Source organism: Sorghum bicolor, chromosome 10 (genome assembly GCF_000003195.3).
Source record: "Sorghum bicolor cultivar BTx623 chromosome 10, Sorghum_bicolor_NCBIv3, whole genome shotgun sequence".
Lineage (NCBI taxonomy): Eukaryota > Viridiplantae > Streptophyta > Magnoliopsida > Poales > Poaceae > Sorghum > Sorghum bicolor.
In genome coordinates, this window is record NC_012879.2 from 6,225,175 (window position 1) to 6,239,158 (window position 13,984).

Sequence of the window (13,984 nt, forward strand, 5' to 3'; positions counted from 1 at the left end):
TACCAGAAGACGAAGCTACGTTTGTTCTGGGCATGGACTTCCTGGTTCTGGATTTATCAAAGAAACCCAGCCTAGATCACGGACCGAGTCTAACGTTGTTTGGCACCTCGTATTCTAGTACAATGCTCCGCAGATCATTCCCTCGCAAAAGCCAAAAGGAGCAAGATCACGGACTGACCCGACCGAGTCTAACGTTGCTGTTGGGACACAGGCGCTAGCCCTGAATCCCTGATAGGTGGACCCTGTAGTGCAGACACCACAGTGATGTCTGTGGTCAGGAGTGGTAGCCATGCTCTGTTCACTTCATCGCTTGTTTATTTAGGCCTTGTTTAGTTCCGAAAAGTGAAAAGCCTTGTTTAGTTCTGAAAAGTGAAAAAGTTTTCGGTACTGTAGCACTTTCGTTTGTTTGTGACAAATATTATCCAATCATGGACTAACTAGGATCAAAAGTTTCGTCTCGTGATTTACAGCTAAACTGTGTAATTACTTTTTGTTTTCGTCTATATTTAATGTTTCATGCATGTACCAAAGATTCGATGTGACGGAAAATCTTGAAAACTTTTTGCTTTTTAGAGTGAACTAAACAAGGCCTTATGGCGAGGTGGAGGAGAAACTTGCAAGTCAACGTGCTCCGCTTCAAATGAGTAGAGCTTCCACATCTGAAGTCGCCCCTCTTCGTCACCATGCTCGGCGAAGCTGTTGCAGCTCGGCAGCACACTCGTGCCGTGCCAGTGCCACGACCAGGTTTGCCGGGTCTTCCTCTCCCCCTATCTTCAGCGTTCGTTTCCCTGTGAGAAAGCTAGTTGTCCTCAGCGTTCGTTTCCTCTCCCCCTATGCCGTAGCACGAGCAGGTGCTAGGCTGTTTGCTTGACCTTATCAACCAAATCTACCAGCCATTTAGCAGTATTTTTCTTTCATAACAAATCAATCAACAGAGCAACTCGATTGTTCCAGCAAGCATGCAGGTCCTCTGAAATGGAAAACGTCATACACAGATATTGCAGATTACATATGTCGACGCTGATTGTGCCAAATTTGGCCTTGTTTAGTTCTGAAAAATTTTGGGGAATCGACACTAGCACTTTCGTTTGTATTTGACAAATATTGTTTAATTATAGACTAAATAGGCTCAAAAAATTCATCTCGTTAATTCCGACCAAACTATGCAATTAGTTTTTATTTTCGTCTATATTTAATACTTCATGCATGCGTCTAAAGATTCGATGTGACGGGGAATATGAAAAATTTTGCAAAATTTTCTGGGAGCTAAACAAGGCCTTTGTGAACCATTGGAAAAAGCAGCGTCGACACCTTTTTGGCACAAGCAGCCTTTTTGGCACAAGCAGCGTCGTCGACACCTTTTTGCATAGTTACAGAGCGTGACCATGCCACCCCTACCGGTTGCTAGATTGATTTACATATTGAGAGCAACCAGCAAACTCATTCGCCTAACCTGACTAATCATTGGTCACAATGTCTGTCAGCCGTGGTTGTCGTATATATAGCCCTTTCGATTCCTTTGTTTCCAGCACTGATCCAGACTCTCACCTCCTCTTGTATTGCCCAGAAGGTTTGCTCCAGAGTTCTGCAGATCTTGATAAAAACCCTGTGATTCCTCTCCTTCCAGATTTCCCAGGCCGTGAGCATGATCAAGCGATCTGACTCCATCCTTGCAGTCATTGCGACCGCTATTGCTGATTATAACAAACCACAGACTCAAGTCTTGTATCTGATCCCAGTTCTCTGGTCTTACCGCTGCTGTTGCAATCCACCTTCCAACACTGTCCCAGACTCTTCTAGTGAAGGTGCAATCTTGGAAAAGATGTGCTGTTGTTTCAAGGTTTCTAAGGCACAATTGGCAGAAGTAATCATTTGGCCACTCTCTCAGCTGGAGGCACGCAGCAGTCCAAATTCTATTCTGCAGCATAAGCCAGGCGAAGAAACGGCATTTTGGCGGTGCCTTCGTTCTCCAGGTGATGTCGGCTGTGATGGATGTTTGCCAATGACCTGCAGATCATAAGCTGACTTCACGGTGTACTGACCATCAGATGTGTGAAGCCAAATTATTGTCTTCTCCTGCGCTGGGTCTGGGTGCAATTCGATGTTGTGTAGATAGGCCCACAGGATTACAAATTCTGCTATGATTTGCTCAGTCATGTTATAGTCGACGTCCCTGACCCATCAATCCTCTGACAGAGCAGCATCTCTCACTGTTCGGTTCTTCCTTTTGCTATGCCTGAATAGGGCACGAAATAAGGTCGCAGTGCTTCCCCATCCAACCATCTGGATGTCCAGAATAGAGCCTTGTTTCCATTGCCTAGAGATGGACCTGTGGCTGTGTTGCAACATTGAAAAGTGCGATGTCCTCTTTACCTAATGGAAGCTCCATACCTTTCCATGGCCTTACCCTGAACACCAGAGCCATCGAAGCCGGTGGGCTCTACTGAATTTTTCCAGATCAATAATGGAAGGCCACTTTATGCATCATATTGGTATTGAGTAGATATATACGTGGGTCCTGTTGTCATAATCTTAAGCTTAAAACTAGATATTACATAAACTTTTCGAGTTGATGTCCAATGAATTTTATTGGATTAAATAGTTATATGGGCATTCAAATCTAAATAGATGCATCCAAAACAACTAGAGTTGTGCCACAATGTAAGTAGACGCTTCGTTTTATAGTCAAGCAGTAATCACTTCACCACACTATGAGTCTATGACTAACTTAAGTGGACTATAGATTGATATATAAGCCCCACAAAAGTCGTTTTACCCTAATAATAATATATAAAGGGGGAATAATAAAGAAAACGAGAAGAGGAAGAAAAGACACATATTGCCTCTGCTCTGACGAGTCTGACCACACCACCACGCGCTATATCGCACGTCGTCCACCAACTGTGAAGCTCACGAGCCCAGGTCGCAGCGTACCGGTCCGGCGCCCCGCCGCATGCAGTCGTCTGCCTCCCTCAACCACTCCGCCGGCCCAGTTCCCCTCCACACAAGAAACCTGGAACCACGCCATTAGCATCTGCATCTGCATCTCCCACCTCCCACCGCCGGAGTTCTTAAACCCTGAAACGCCGTCGCTGTTGATCCCCGATCCTCGAGAAGCACCACGCCAGGCGCCCCGGCCCTCTTCCTCCTCCCTTCCAGATCCTCGTCCTCCTCGGCAAAAAACCTTACTATGGGGGACGCAATTGCCGCCTCAGCCGTCCCGGCCCTATGCGCCGCGATGAGCGCCGTCGAGCTCGCCAACTTGCTGGACCCGCGGCCGGGTGCGAGCGCCACGGTCACGGTAGCCGCTCAAGCCCCGGCACTCCACAGCGGGGTCCAGGACCTGCTGCTCTTGGCTTCGGCGGCGGGGTTTTCCGTCTCTGTGGCCTTCGTGTACCGCTACCTTCACCGAGGCGCCGGCAACCGGCGCCTGCCGGAGATCGTGTCGTTCATGCTCTGCATCTGCGCTGGTGTTCTCCAGTTCTTGCTGTTCGTGCTGACTCCAGGTGGCGCGGACGTGGATCACGGCGAGCAAGCCCGCGCGCTTGGTCTGGCTGCGCTCCGTGTCTTGCCCGCTGCTGCCACGGTGACCTTTTTTCTGGGAACCATGCTGATTGTCGCCGCGCATATCCGCGCCGGAGGCGAAGGTGGCGGTGGTACCATCGCAGTCGCCGGAGAGGAGCCGATCCAGGCTCCCGTGGGGCTCCGGTTCCTCAGCAGGATGGCTTTGGCCGCTGCGGCAGGACTGGTCTGCCTCATGGCCATAGCCGTCCACGGCGCCTACTAGTAAGTTTTCCCCAACTTACCCGTCGCCCTCCTACCTCCTTCACCACCACCATATGCGCTGTGCGCCCACTCGGACAGGTGTTCCCCTGATCTCCTCGTCCATGGCCGTCCATGGAGAGCTGAGCGTCGTCGTGTACGTGTAAGCCGACGGGTGCAACGCCATGTTGCCATCTCCGATCGATCCGTACTCCTTCAGCAGCGGCAGACACAATGTTCTCGCGTTCTAGCTCGTCTCTCTGTCAGAGTCCGGCCGGCGTGGCATGCCGCATGCGGCATCTCATCTCGCAGACTTGGACTTTGAATTCCTTGTCCTGGAGGCTGGAGGCCTGGCCGGCAGGCGGCAGCCCAGGACAGTGTCTTGTTAGGCGCGGTGCTCTGCCTGGGAGGAGTCAATTATCCCCTAGAATTTTCAGTTGCTTTCCTGCGCTGATTACTGCTAGATAGATAGTCATAACCCAATTTCAAGTGTTCTTTAGTACTACATCTTACTTATAAGATCATATTTGCAGTTAATTATTTCACCTTGCAATTCTCAGCTAATGGCGTTGATGAAAAACAAATCTGGAAGAAGCGCTGGGTGGCTACCATCAAGATTCATGGAAATATCCTGCATTACATTGCCATCTACAAGGAGATTTTTACTACACTTTAAAATAATGAATATTTGTAATAATATTCAGATGGATGTTGTACTGAATACTACACTGTTGTGCTGGTTATCTGTGATTGTCGAGTCAGGGCTGATACCTGGAACTTGTGATTGGCTATTAATTATTGAAAGTTGTATGTGTTTCCGCCACCATTTATTACTATCAAATAAGGGAATGTGTGCGGTGGATAATATGTTGCAATAATCTTCCGTCCGGTGCATGTACCTGATCATTGCTGATTTTACTAATCTTAGATGCTTGTCTTTGTGTTCTGGTATATGCAAGTATCAAAATGTGTTGGCTTTTACCTTCTGGAATGGACTTCCTCATTTACAGATCTAAACTAGGAGCTTCCAGCAGATTTTAAAAGGCTATATATACACGGTATGGCTCTGTATTCGAATGCTTAAGTTCTTTTTCCTATTGTTGTTTCAGTTGGCTCAGTTTGTTGGATTCCTGTTATGACTGTTTATTTCCTTTTTGTTAAGACAATTTTCATGGCTTATGTTCAGGTTGGTCAGTATTATTGCTTGTTTGATCTCAAAGTGTTTGAATTATTGCTGATAATTAGTTTGGTTTTTCTGCTGTCTGCACATAGGGATTGAGGCTTAAGCATATTACTTCCGCTTCATCTTGATCATATCACAGCCCAGAAATACAACATGATCCTGTAAGTTTAGCCTTTTCAGACTCAAGCATCATTTCAGACTTCTCAAGGCATTTTGGTCCTCGCCGTGATTTTTATCACTCATGCATCTTTTTATACTTCTTATAAGGAGTTAACTTTAGGCATGCCAAAGTGTGCCGGCAGCCTGCAGCTCTGAAGCAAAGATCCCTTCTGTGGTCGATGCTAGCTATAAACCTTGTGTAGCTCTATCGCAATGCTTTGTGGCTAGTTCTGGTTGATCATCTCTTCATTTGATTAATAAAGTCGTTGCCTTGTTGGGTTCCTATTAGTTTTTGTTTCCTTTTTCATACCTTTTGTAAGACTTTTGCTAATGTTCAAACTGGGGGTAACACATCCTCTCTCTAAAATGTTTTTGTTGCTGCTGAAAATTTCTTTGTTTATTTTTTTATCGTGTGCAGGCATAACCATACTTCTTCAACAGTTCAACTGCGTTTTGATCATATATAAACGTTCCAGAAACAATACACAAAGCTATATAAGTTTTGCCTCTAAACCTAACTATACAGACTTACAGAGTATGACCATGGCCTGGATGACCAGTTGAGCACTAGCTTCTTTTGGGACCTGTAGCCACACCGCATAGTACATCTTTTCGTGCTATAAAACATCAATTGTTGATGTATTTCAATAATATAGTTATGGCTATTTCCTGTCAAAACAACTAGATATGGCTAGTTCTTGCTGATCATGCTTTATATGGGAGTAGTGTTAGCATTAAATTCTTCTTTATTAAAAAAAATAGTGATAGCCTGAAATTCCAGATTTCTATACAATCCTCTCTTAATTTTGTTGATGACCCTGATATACTCATAATTGGATTAATACCAAACAATGTTGGGTTCCCATTAGCTTTTGTTTCCCCTTCTTACACTTTTGCAAGACTTTATTTGGCCTCTGTTCAACCGGTGGATAATATGAATCACCTTTCCTCTTAAAATGTTGGTTGCTTGCTGAAAGTTTCTCTGATTATTTATTTCTTATTTTCTTCATGTGCAGGTAGCAGTCAAGGCATCAGCATATTCTTTCAACTCCATTTTGAGCTGTAAGTTTTGCCTCTAAACATAACTACAGTAAGACCATGATTTTGCCTGTTAGGCGTGTATGGTGCCATCTGCTTGTTAGCTCCACTGCGATTTGATTGTTTTTTTGAGGGAACTGTAGGGGTTTACACCCCTACAGAGAAACTTAAAATTAATTAAAAAAAGGTCTTATACAAGGTTAAAGAGAGAAAGAAGCAGAACATAAAGCGGTCAATTAAGAGACCCAAAAGGAAATAAAAAAGAGAAGTAACAACTACACACAGGAGGGCTAACAAAGATTTGCTATCCATAAATCTAAATTTGGAGAGTAGCTGTTCTTCGCCCGAAGGAGTAACAAACGGGCTTCATCTAGAAAGTTTTGCTTTGCCAGTGGAAGGGACGGTGACACCTGACGAAAGATTAAGTCGTTCCTTACTTTCCAAATCGTCCAACACATAATGATAATAATTTCCATGGAGAATGGAACCTGCAACTGAGTTCTGAAACTCTGTAAACTCTCAAATGAGTCCAGAGAATGATCCACCTGAATGTTGATAAGTGACCAACACTGATCAGCAAATGGGCACCTAAGGAATAGATGAATTAGAGACTCTTCTGTACTTGTATTGCATAGGGCACAATTGTAGCTCTGTAGTACCATGTGTTTCCTTTTCAAAAGTTCTCTAGTGCTCAACCTGTCCTTCAACAGTAGCCAAAAGAAAATTTTATGCTTGGGTTGACAAGAGCTTGCCCACATCCATTTGAGAGCTGGGTGAATGTTTGCCTGACCACACAGATGCTTATATGTCTTCTTGACTGAGAAGTTGCTTGTATTCCAAATGTAGAACCAAATATCAGGGTCATTGCTAGTTACCATGTTGTCCATTGTTTCTTGAAGCTGCCCTGGCTTTGTAGGTTTTCTTATAGCCACTGGATCGTTGCTAGCTAGTTGATGTTAAGATGATCTGTCCACCTTGGGACTGTGAGATGTCCCAAATACATTCAGCTGCTTCCGGTGCCACGAACTGATCCTGGAGCAGTTTCTATGTTGCCAATCATACACATGACACACCGATATTTGGCAACATAACTACCTGATGCACACGCACAATATGCTTGTCACTGCACAATATTGGTCAGTGGATGGTCCTTCACTCTTATGAGAATTTGGGGTAGCCTTTAGGTCGCGATCAAGTGTCGTCAGAAACAAAACTATTTGAGACAGAGTAGCCGAGCATTCCAATATGGCTTTTTTTTTTTGACTGAACAAATCCAATATGGCAATATTGGTGTGTCATGTGTACTCATCAAGGCCATAATGGTTCAAACTGGACCATATGAAAATTGTAAGATGCACCAAAGTTACGGCTTGATGGGTTGATGATGACAAAAATGCCTTTTGTTTCCTTTTTTATTTGAAATCAGAGCATATTCAACAGAGATAGATATGCGCCATCTCCCTGGCACCAAAAGTTCTGTGGTCTTTTTAAAAGTTCTGAGATCATCCTACTTACACAGAGACCTTTCCCCCCAATGGTAACTTTAGACCCGGACTTGGAAAGTTGAGAGTGACTTAAGAGAAAACAAATCAGAGGGAATTTGAAGGAAATCATGAGCATGAGCCATGATCCATTTGGTCGTAGGTAGTACTTGGCAGTACTCGGAAAGGTAGTACTAGCCCAGAGTCTCTCTGCGTGACTGCGTCCGACCCCTCCGCCCAGCATCATGCTTTCCCCCATCGTCCCCCACGCCCGACTCCTCACTTGGTCTTGGCTTCCCCAAGCTCCCAACTACCCGATCCTGCTATCCCCCGCGCCAAGGAAGACGGACATGTCGTGGCTGCTGTACCTGTGTTCTTATGCATACGATTCCAAGGGCACAATGAGGCCATTCCAATCAGAACATCTAACTAATGAATCTTTTTTTTTTTTTTGCGAAACTCTAACTAATGAATATAGAGTTGAGTTGCAAGACAAATAGGTTTCACCACTCTACGATGGGAGGCCAATTCTAAAATAATTTTTTTCCATCCATGATGAACCTTACAGCTGGTTTTACCGAGTTATTTTTGTTTTCCTTTTGAGATTACGGTTTTACCGAGTTGGAGCTGTCACAAAAGAGACACATGGTCCGAAATTCCGTACTGATGCGTAAAAGCTTGAGCTTGGACCAGACATGGCCGAGGAAAAGCCCTGTTTGTTGGCCCGAAAGGGGTCGCCTAGGTCTACCCGTCATGCTTTTTAGCCCACCAAATGAGACACCAGGCTGGGCTGCAGCAAATCGAGCGATTCAACATAAAATCGTTACATTGGGCTTGAGTTTGGATTGTGTTGCTAGAACAGCAACACACACAGCTGTATGTAAACCTAATTTTTTACAATTTGGTTTTTTTCTAAAATAAATTTACATTTGGTCCCTTAAGTGACATAAATTGATCTTTGGACCCTAAGGTCGGCATCAGAACTTATGGCTCTAAGGTAACATATTTCTGCGCCACAAATCTTGGCTCTGAGGTGCCTGGCCACGCACAGCAGGGCATCCTAGATGGCACTGATGTGGCTGGTACCTCGGAGCCACAAATCTTGCCTCAGAGGTCGGAGCCATAGATCTTGGCACCGACCTCGGAGCCGAGATCTGTGGCTCCGGCCTTGAAGCCATGGATCTTAATACCGAGCTTGGATTCAGAAACCAGGACCAAGTTTTACTGCCTGAGTCTAGTTTTATTTGTTCCTCCTCCCTCTCACGTTCTTGCTCTCCAAGAAACAACTACATAATATCGAAGTCTCTAAACATTCAAAATAAGCAAAATTAATGCAGTCCAAATACATTGCCTGAATACGTCACCTAATAACCTAACTAAATATATATCTAAATTTGCTATCTACCTATATAAAATAAATTAACTAACTACATTGCCTAACTACCTAACTACCTATCAAATCTAACTATAGAACTAGATAACTATAACTAGATTAGTTATATATATGGTTAAATTAGCTAACTAGTTATATAGTCATATAGTTAGCTAATCTAATTATATGTATAGCTAATCTAGTTATAGTTATCTAGTTCCATAGTTAGATTTGATAGGTAGTTAGATAGTTACGCAATGTAGTTAGCAAAATTATTTTATATAGGTAGTTAGAAAATTTAGAAAGATATTTAGTTAGGTTACTAGGTGATGTAGTTAGGCAATGTATTTGGACCGCATTAATTTGCCTATTTTGAATGTCTAGAGACTTTAACATTATATAGTTGCTTCTATGGAGGGCAAGAACTCGAGAGGGAGGAGGAATAAAAATGAGAGTAGGCTCAGACAGTAAAACTTGGTCGTGATCTCTGCATCCAAGCTCGGCGCCAAGATCCATGGCTCCGAGGTCGAAGCCATAGATCTTGGCTCCGAGGTCGGAGTCTCAGATCTCGGCTTCGAGCTCGGCGCCAAGAGGCTCCGAGGTACCAGCCACGTCAATGCCATTTAGGATGCCCTGCTATGAATGACCAGGCACCTCAGAGCCAAGATTTGTGGTACCGAGATGTGTTACCTCGGAGTCATAAGTTCTGGCGCCGACTCCTAAGGTCTAAAGATCAGTTTACGTTATTTAAAGAGCTAAACGTAAATTTGTTTAAGAAAAATAGTCAAATTGTAAAAATTAGGGTATGTAACGAGGTCCTAGGCCCGGTATGGAATAGATGGGATGAGTGAGGACTAAGCTCAGTCCATGTCCACTTGTTCAATTACGCCACCATATATACCTTGACACCTTGTCATAGATAGACTCTCTATATCATTGGTATGGCCGTTTCAGGCTTCCTAATCCTATAAGTTTTGTTCCCATGGCCCTCTTGGAAAAGAGTTATTATGTTGGAATAACGATACAAACCTGCGCACTTTGGAAGACATACTGAACATAGAAGCAAAGATTAACTGATTCGCACAAAAAAGGAGGCATGATCAACTGACAAAAAATGAATACTATGGCAGATCAAATCAACTGATTCAGACGACGGAATAGTTTGATAGGTATAGTTTATATGTGTGTGTCACCACACAATCACTTGAGCTTGTGATGTTTTTTTTCGAAGGGCGCTTGAGCTTGTGATGTGATTGGACTTGTCAGTTAAAAACTTAAAATCAGTATTACTTTTCAGTTGTAAAACAATATTTTGCAAATCGACATAAACATCAATAACAGCCGTAGAAACGGCCTGAAAGAATTTTAACGCGCGCAGCGCATACGTCAGAGGAGTCGTCACAGGGGAACATACCCTGACCCTGCCAGGAAACTGGCCTTGTTTAGTTCCAAAATTTTTTAGGAAATAGAAATTGTAGCACTTTCGTTTGTATGTGATAAATATTGTTCAATTATAAATTAACTAGGTTCAAAAGATTCATCTCGTAAATTATAGATAAACTATATAATTTTTTTTTGTTATCGTCTTTATTTAATGCTCTATATATGTGTTCAAAGATTCGATGTGACAGAATTTTGAAAAAAATTGGATTTTGGAAGTAACTACACAAGGCCTAAGACCTCTCACCACGTGTCCACAGTTCACTTGATGGTTAATTAATTGCTGACCGCGGGAAAAATCTCATCCCTATCTTTAACTAGCACTGCATTCAGCATCGCTTCTCTTTCCCAATTCGGCTTCGAATTAAATTTAGACGGCAGACTTGGCTAGATGCTGCCTTTTAAGCGTCACTGTCATCACTCCTCATGAAGCTTCCTCGGAGGTTCGCCTTCACTTCAGGCTCGTCGAGTGAACACCCCCTCGGCCCTCCCTCGACGCGGACGATCCACGGGCGGACGTTGCTATCCACTACTCGCCCCTTATTTGTCAATGACAAATGTTGACAAATTGTCATGTGAGTGTACGTACTCCGTATATGACAACGTAATCATGAAATCATCTGATCTCTCCTGCAATTATATCAACCATCAAGCCACCATAGAATTCTTCCATCCACCTCGCCGGTCGCCACCTCCCAGCAGCTTTAAACCCTACGATCGAGCACGATAGCTAGCTCCTCTCTCCGCCAACTGCAAGCAGCCGCCTTTCTCCTTCCCTCCACGCCTCGAGATCCTCCACAACCGGACACCATGCTGAGCGCTTTCGCCGCCCTGTGTCTGGCCTTGGCCTTCGCCGCCCTCGACCTCTTCACATTCCTGGACTCGCAGGGCGGTGCGGGCACCATGACATCCGCTCCACTGCTCGACATCGCGGCCGAGCTTTTGTCGCCGTTGGGTGCGCTGGGAGCCCTCTGCGTCGCCGTCGCGCTCACCTACCATCACCTGAGTCGTCGCCGTCGCCACGCCACCGCCGCCCCCGTAGCCGCCGGCGCGGGCAGCGAGCGGCCCGCGATCTCGGGGCTTGTCATCTTCGTGCTATGCGTCTCCGCGGGCACGCTCGAGTTCATCGTGTTCGGGCACGGGCAGGCCGCCGGTGGTGGTGGTGGTGGTGGTGCGGGTCACGGCGTGCATGCTCATGCGCTGGGCCTGGCTGCTCTCCGCGCGCTGCCAGCCGCGGCGACGGCCACGTTCTTTCTCGGGATGATGCTAATCATCATCGCACACGTCCGCGCCGGCGGCGCCGTCGTCGCCGGAGACGCGACGATCCAGGGGCTCCTGCGCGTCCTCACCAAGGTCGCGGCCGGAGCAGCGGCGGCGCTCGTCGGCTTAATGGCCATGGCCCTCACCCTCTACCTCTAACGGAACCAAGTAAGTTCCCCAAACTCTGCCGCCGATCGACCTCACCATTCCCGGTCCCGGCCCCCCGTACCGCAGCCGGCGTTCCTTTCCGCTTGCCGCCTCGGTGTGCAGTGCGCCCCTACATCCTCCCCGGCATCCCCGTTGGCCTCCGATCCGCCTAAACCCCGTCAGGTCGCGCACCGACACCGGCCAGCCCTAGACCTTCGCCCGCGATTCGCTTCGCGCTACCTGCTGACCTCGTCGCCCGCCGCATGCTGCGTGCGCGGAGCTGGAGGTACTAGCTTGCCCGTCCGAATAATGCGCGTAGGAGTAGGAGATATCCAATTCGTAGGTCTAGGGCGACGAGCAACGTCATACTCGCGGTGACTCGATTGACCGGAGTCGGCGCTGTTGGTGGTGACTGCCGGCTACAAGTACGGTCGAGGTGCGTGTGTGGTTGTGCACTTTTACAGCTAGCTGCTGTCCTCAGTCCTCGGTTCGACCATGGCGAACAGTTCGGAACTTCCGATCGATTTAGTGAAAAATTCAGAATTTCAGACTTCTTCAGCAGCAGCAGATACGCCCCACGCGGGTCTTTGATTGTGACGGGCACATGGCGGCATCTTAAGCCAGGAGTTCCTTGGTGGTGGTGGTGCGGTGGTGCCTGCTGAGAGGAGTTGCCGGCTGCTTGCCACCATTCCTTTGCTTCCGGATGCTGTTTTCGCCTAGAACAGAGGGATGGCTAATGATCGTCCAATCACAAGCCTTTCATTATAGATTTATACAATCGTCTTTACAATTGACCGTTTCCCTTTTGCGATGTTCAAGATGATAAATGTGGGCCAATCTTGTGTCTTGCAGATACTGAAAGCATGTAAGTAGAGGTGCAGGCCGGTTACATTGCAATCAAGGTCCTGATCGAGATTGACAACGTCCTACACACAACAGATTTCAACATCATCTCCATATATGTAACGAATTTTCCTATGTGTAATTCAGATGGATATTATGTAGTACTAAATATGGTTGTGCTGGTTGCTTCTTGCAACTCAGCAAGTGGAGTCGGCTGTGATATTTTTAGCTTTTGTGTCTATTATGGTCGAAACTTGCCTTTGCATTTGTCACCATTTCGTAATTTGTACTATCAGACATGGAAATGTGGTTGACTGATATGGTAAAATCTTCTGTGTTGGTGAATTAATGTACCTGATGATTGCTAATTGTACCAGTTTCATTTGAGTTTCTTGTGTTGATGCACTGACATATGCATATGTTGGCTTTTCCCCCCTTGGAACGGACCTATTTCTTTCCAGGTTGAAACTTGAAACTTAGCAGCTGAGCTTGAGTGTCCTGAGCGGATTGATGCAGGTTAACCTTGGCAGAATGGCAGCTGAACCTTGGGATGACGAGATGATCTAAAATTCTAAATAGGGCCTTAATCTTTTTTTTTCTTCTTATGGCCACCCGTGAATATCTCTGATTAGTTTCTTTACATGTCTGATGATGTTTTTTTTAATCAGTGTTTTTACATAGCTGAAGATAGGCTTCAATAGCTGCTAGCAGAGCACGGGAGAAAAATAAAAGCTAGTTAACTGTTGTTTCATAGTACAACGTTGTTTAGCACCTGGGCCTTGTTTAGTTTCGAAAAGTGAAAAGTTTTCGGTACTGTAGCACTTTCGTTTGTTTGTGACAAATATTATCCAATCATGGACTAACTAGGATCAAAAGATTCGTCTCGTGATTTACAACTAAACTGTGTAATTAGTTTTTGTTTTCGTCTATATTTAATGTTTCATGCATATGCCACAAGATTCGATGTGACGGAAAATCTTGAAAATTTTTTGGTTTTCAGAGTGAACTAAACAAGGCGCTAGTAGTAACAAGATTCCCTCGCAAAAGGATGGATTACTGTAAAAGGTGGGGCCGTTCTTTCCTTGGCTCTGATAGGTAGAGCGACATATCGCACAGGGAGACCTACAGTGATGCCTGTACTGGTGCGGAGTGGTTGATAGGTGCATTGTTGTCCACTTGTTATTTAGTTGCTGCCGGATGCCGAGGAGGAGAGGACTTGCAGCAAATGCAAGTCAACATGGCTCATATCAGCAGAGCTTCCACATCTAGGCTAGCTCGCCCCTCTCCGTCGCCATGCTC

General features: G+C 45.5%; 2 protein-coding genes across 3 annotated transcripts; both read left to right on the forward strand.

The window, feature by feature from the left end:
- On the forward strand, positions 2,849–4,640 carry LOC8077312. Of its 2 annotated transcripts, none has more exons than XM_021448975.1 (2): positions 2,849–3,786; positions 4,296–4,640. In XM_021448975.1, exons 1-2 carry the CDS (start codon positions 3,191–3,193, stop codon positions 4,297–4,299), a joined length of 600 nt encoding a protein of 199 aa, XP_021304650.1. In that variant the 5' UTR covers positions 2,849–3,190; the 3' UTR covers positions 4,300–4,640. The 2 variants fall into 2 exon arrangements, with proteins under 2 accessions (XP_021304650.1, XP_021304649.1); XM_021448974.1 differs by having other exon boundaries at positions 2,857–3,786; positions 4,323–4,640.
- LOC110431422 lies at positions 11,084–13,053 on the forward strand. Its single transcript, XM_021450539.1, has 2 exons — positions 11,084–11,863; positions 12,695–13,053. The coding sequence occupies exon 1, from the start codon at positions 11,246–11,248 to the stop codon at positions 11,852–11,854; it is 609 nt and encodes a 202-aa protein (XP_021306214.1). The 5' UTR covers positions 11,084–11,245; the 3' UTR covers positions 11,855–11,863; positions 12,695–13,053.

Excerpts from the sequence above, each read along its gene's own strand:
- LOC8077312 (XM_021448975.1), top strand. The coding sequence starts at position 3,191 with ATGGGGGACGCAATTGCCGCCTCAGCCGTCCCGGCCCTATGCGCCGCG.
- LOC110431422 (XM_021450539.1), top strand. The coding sequence starts at position 11,246 with ATGCTGAGCGCTTTCGCCGCCCTGTGTCTGGCCTTGGCCTTCGCCGCC.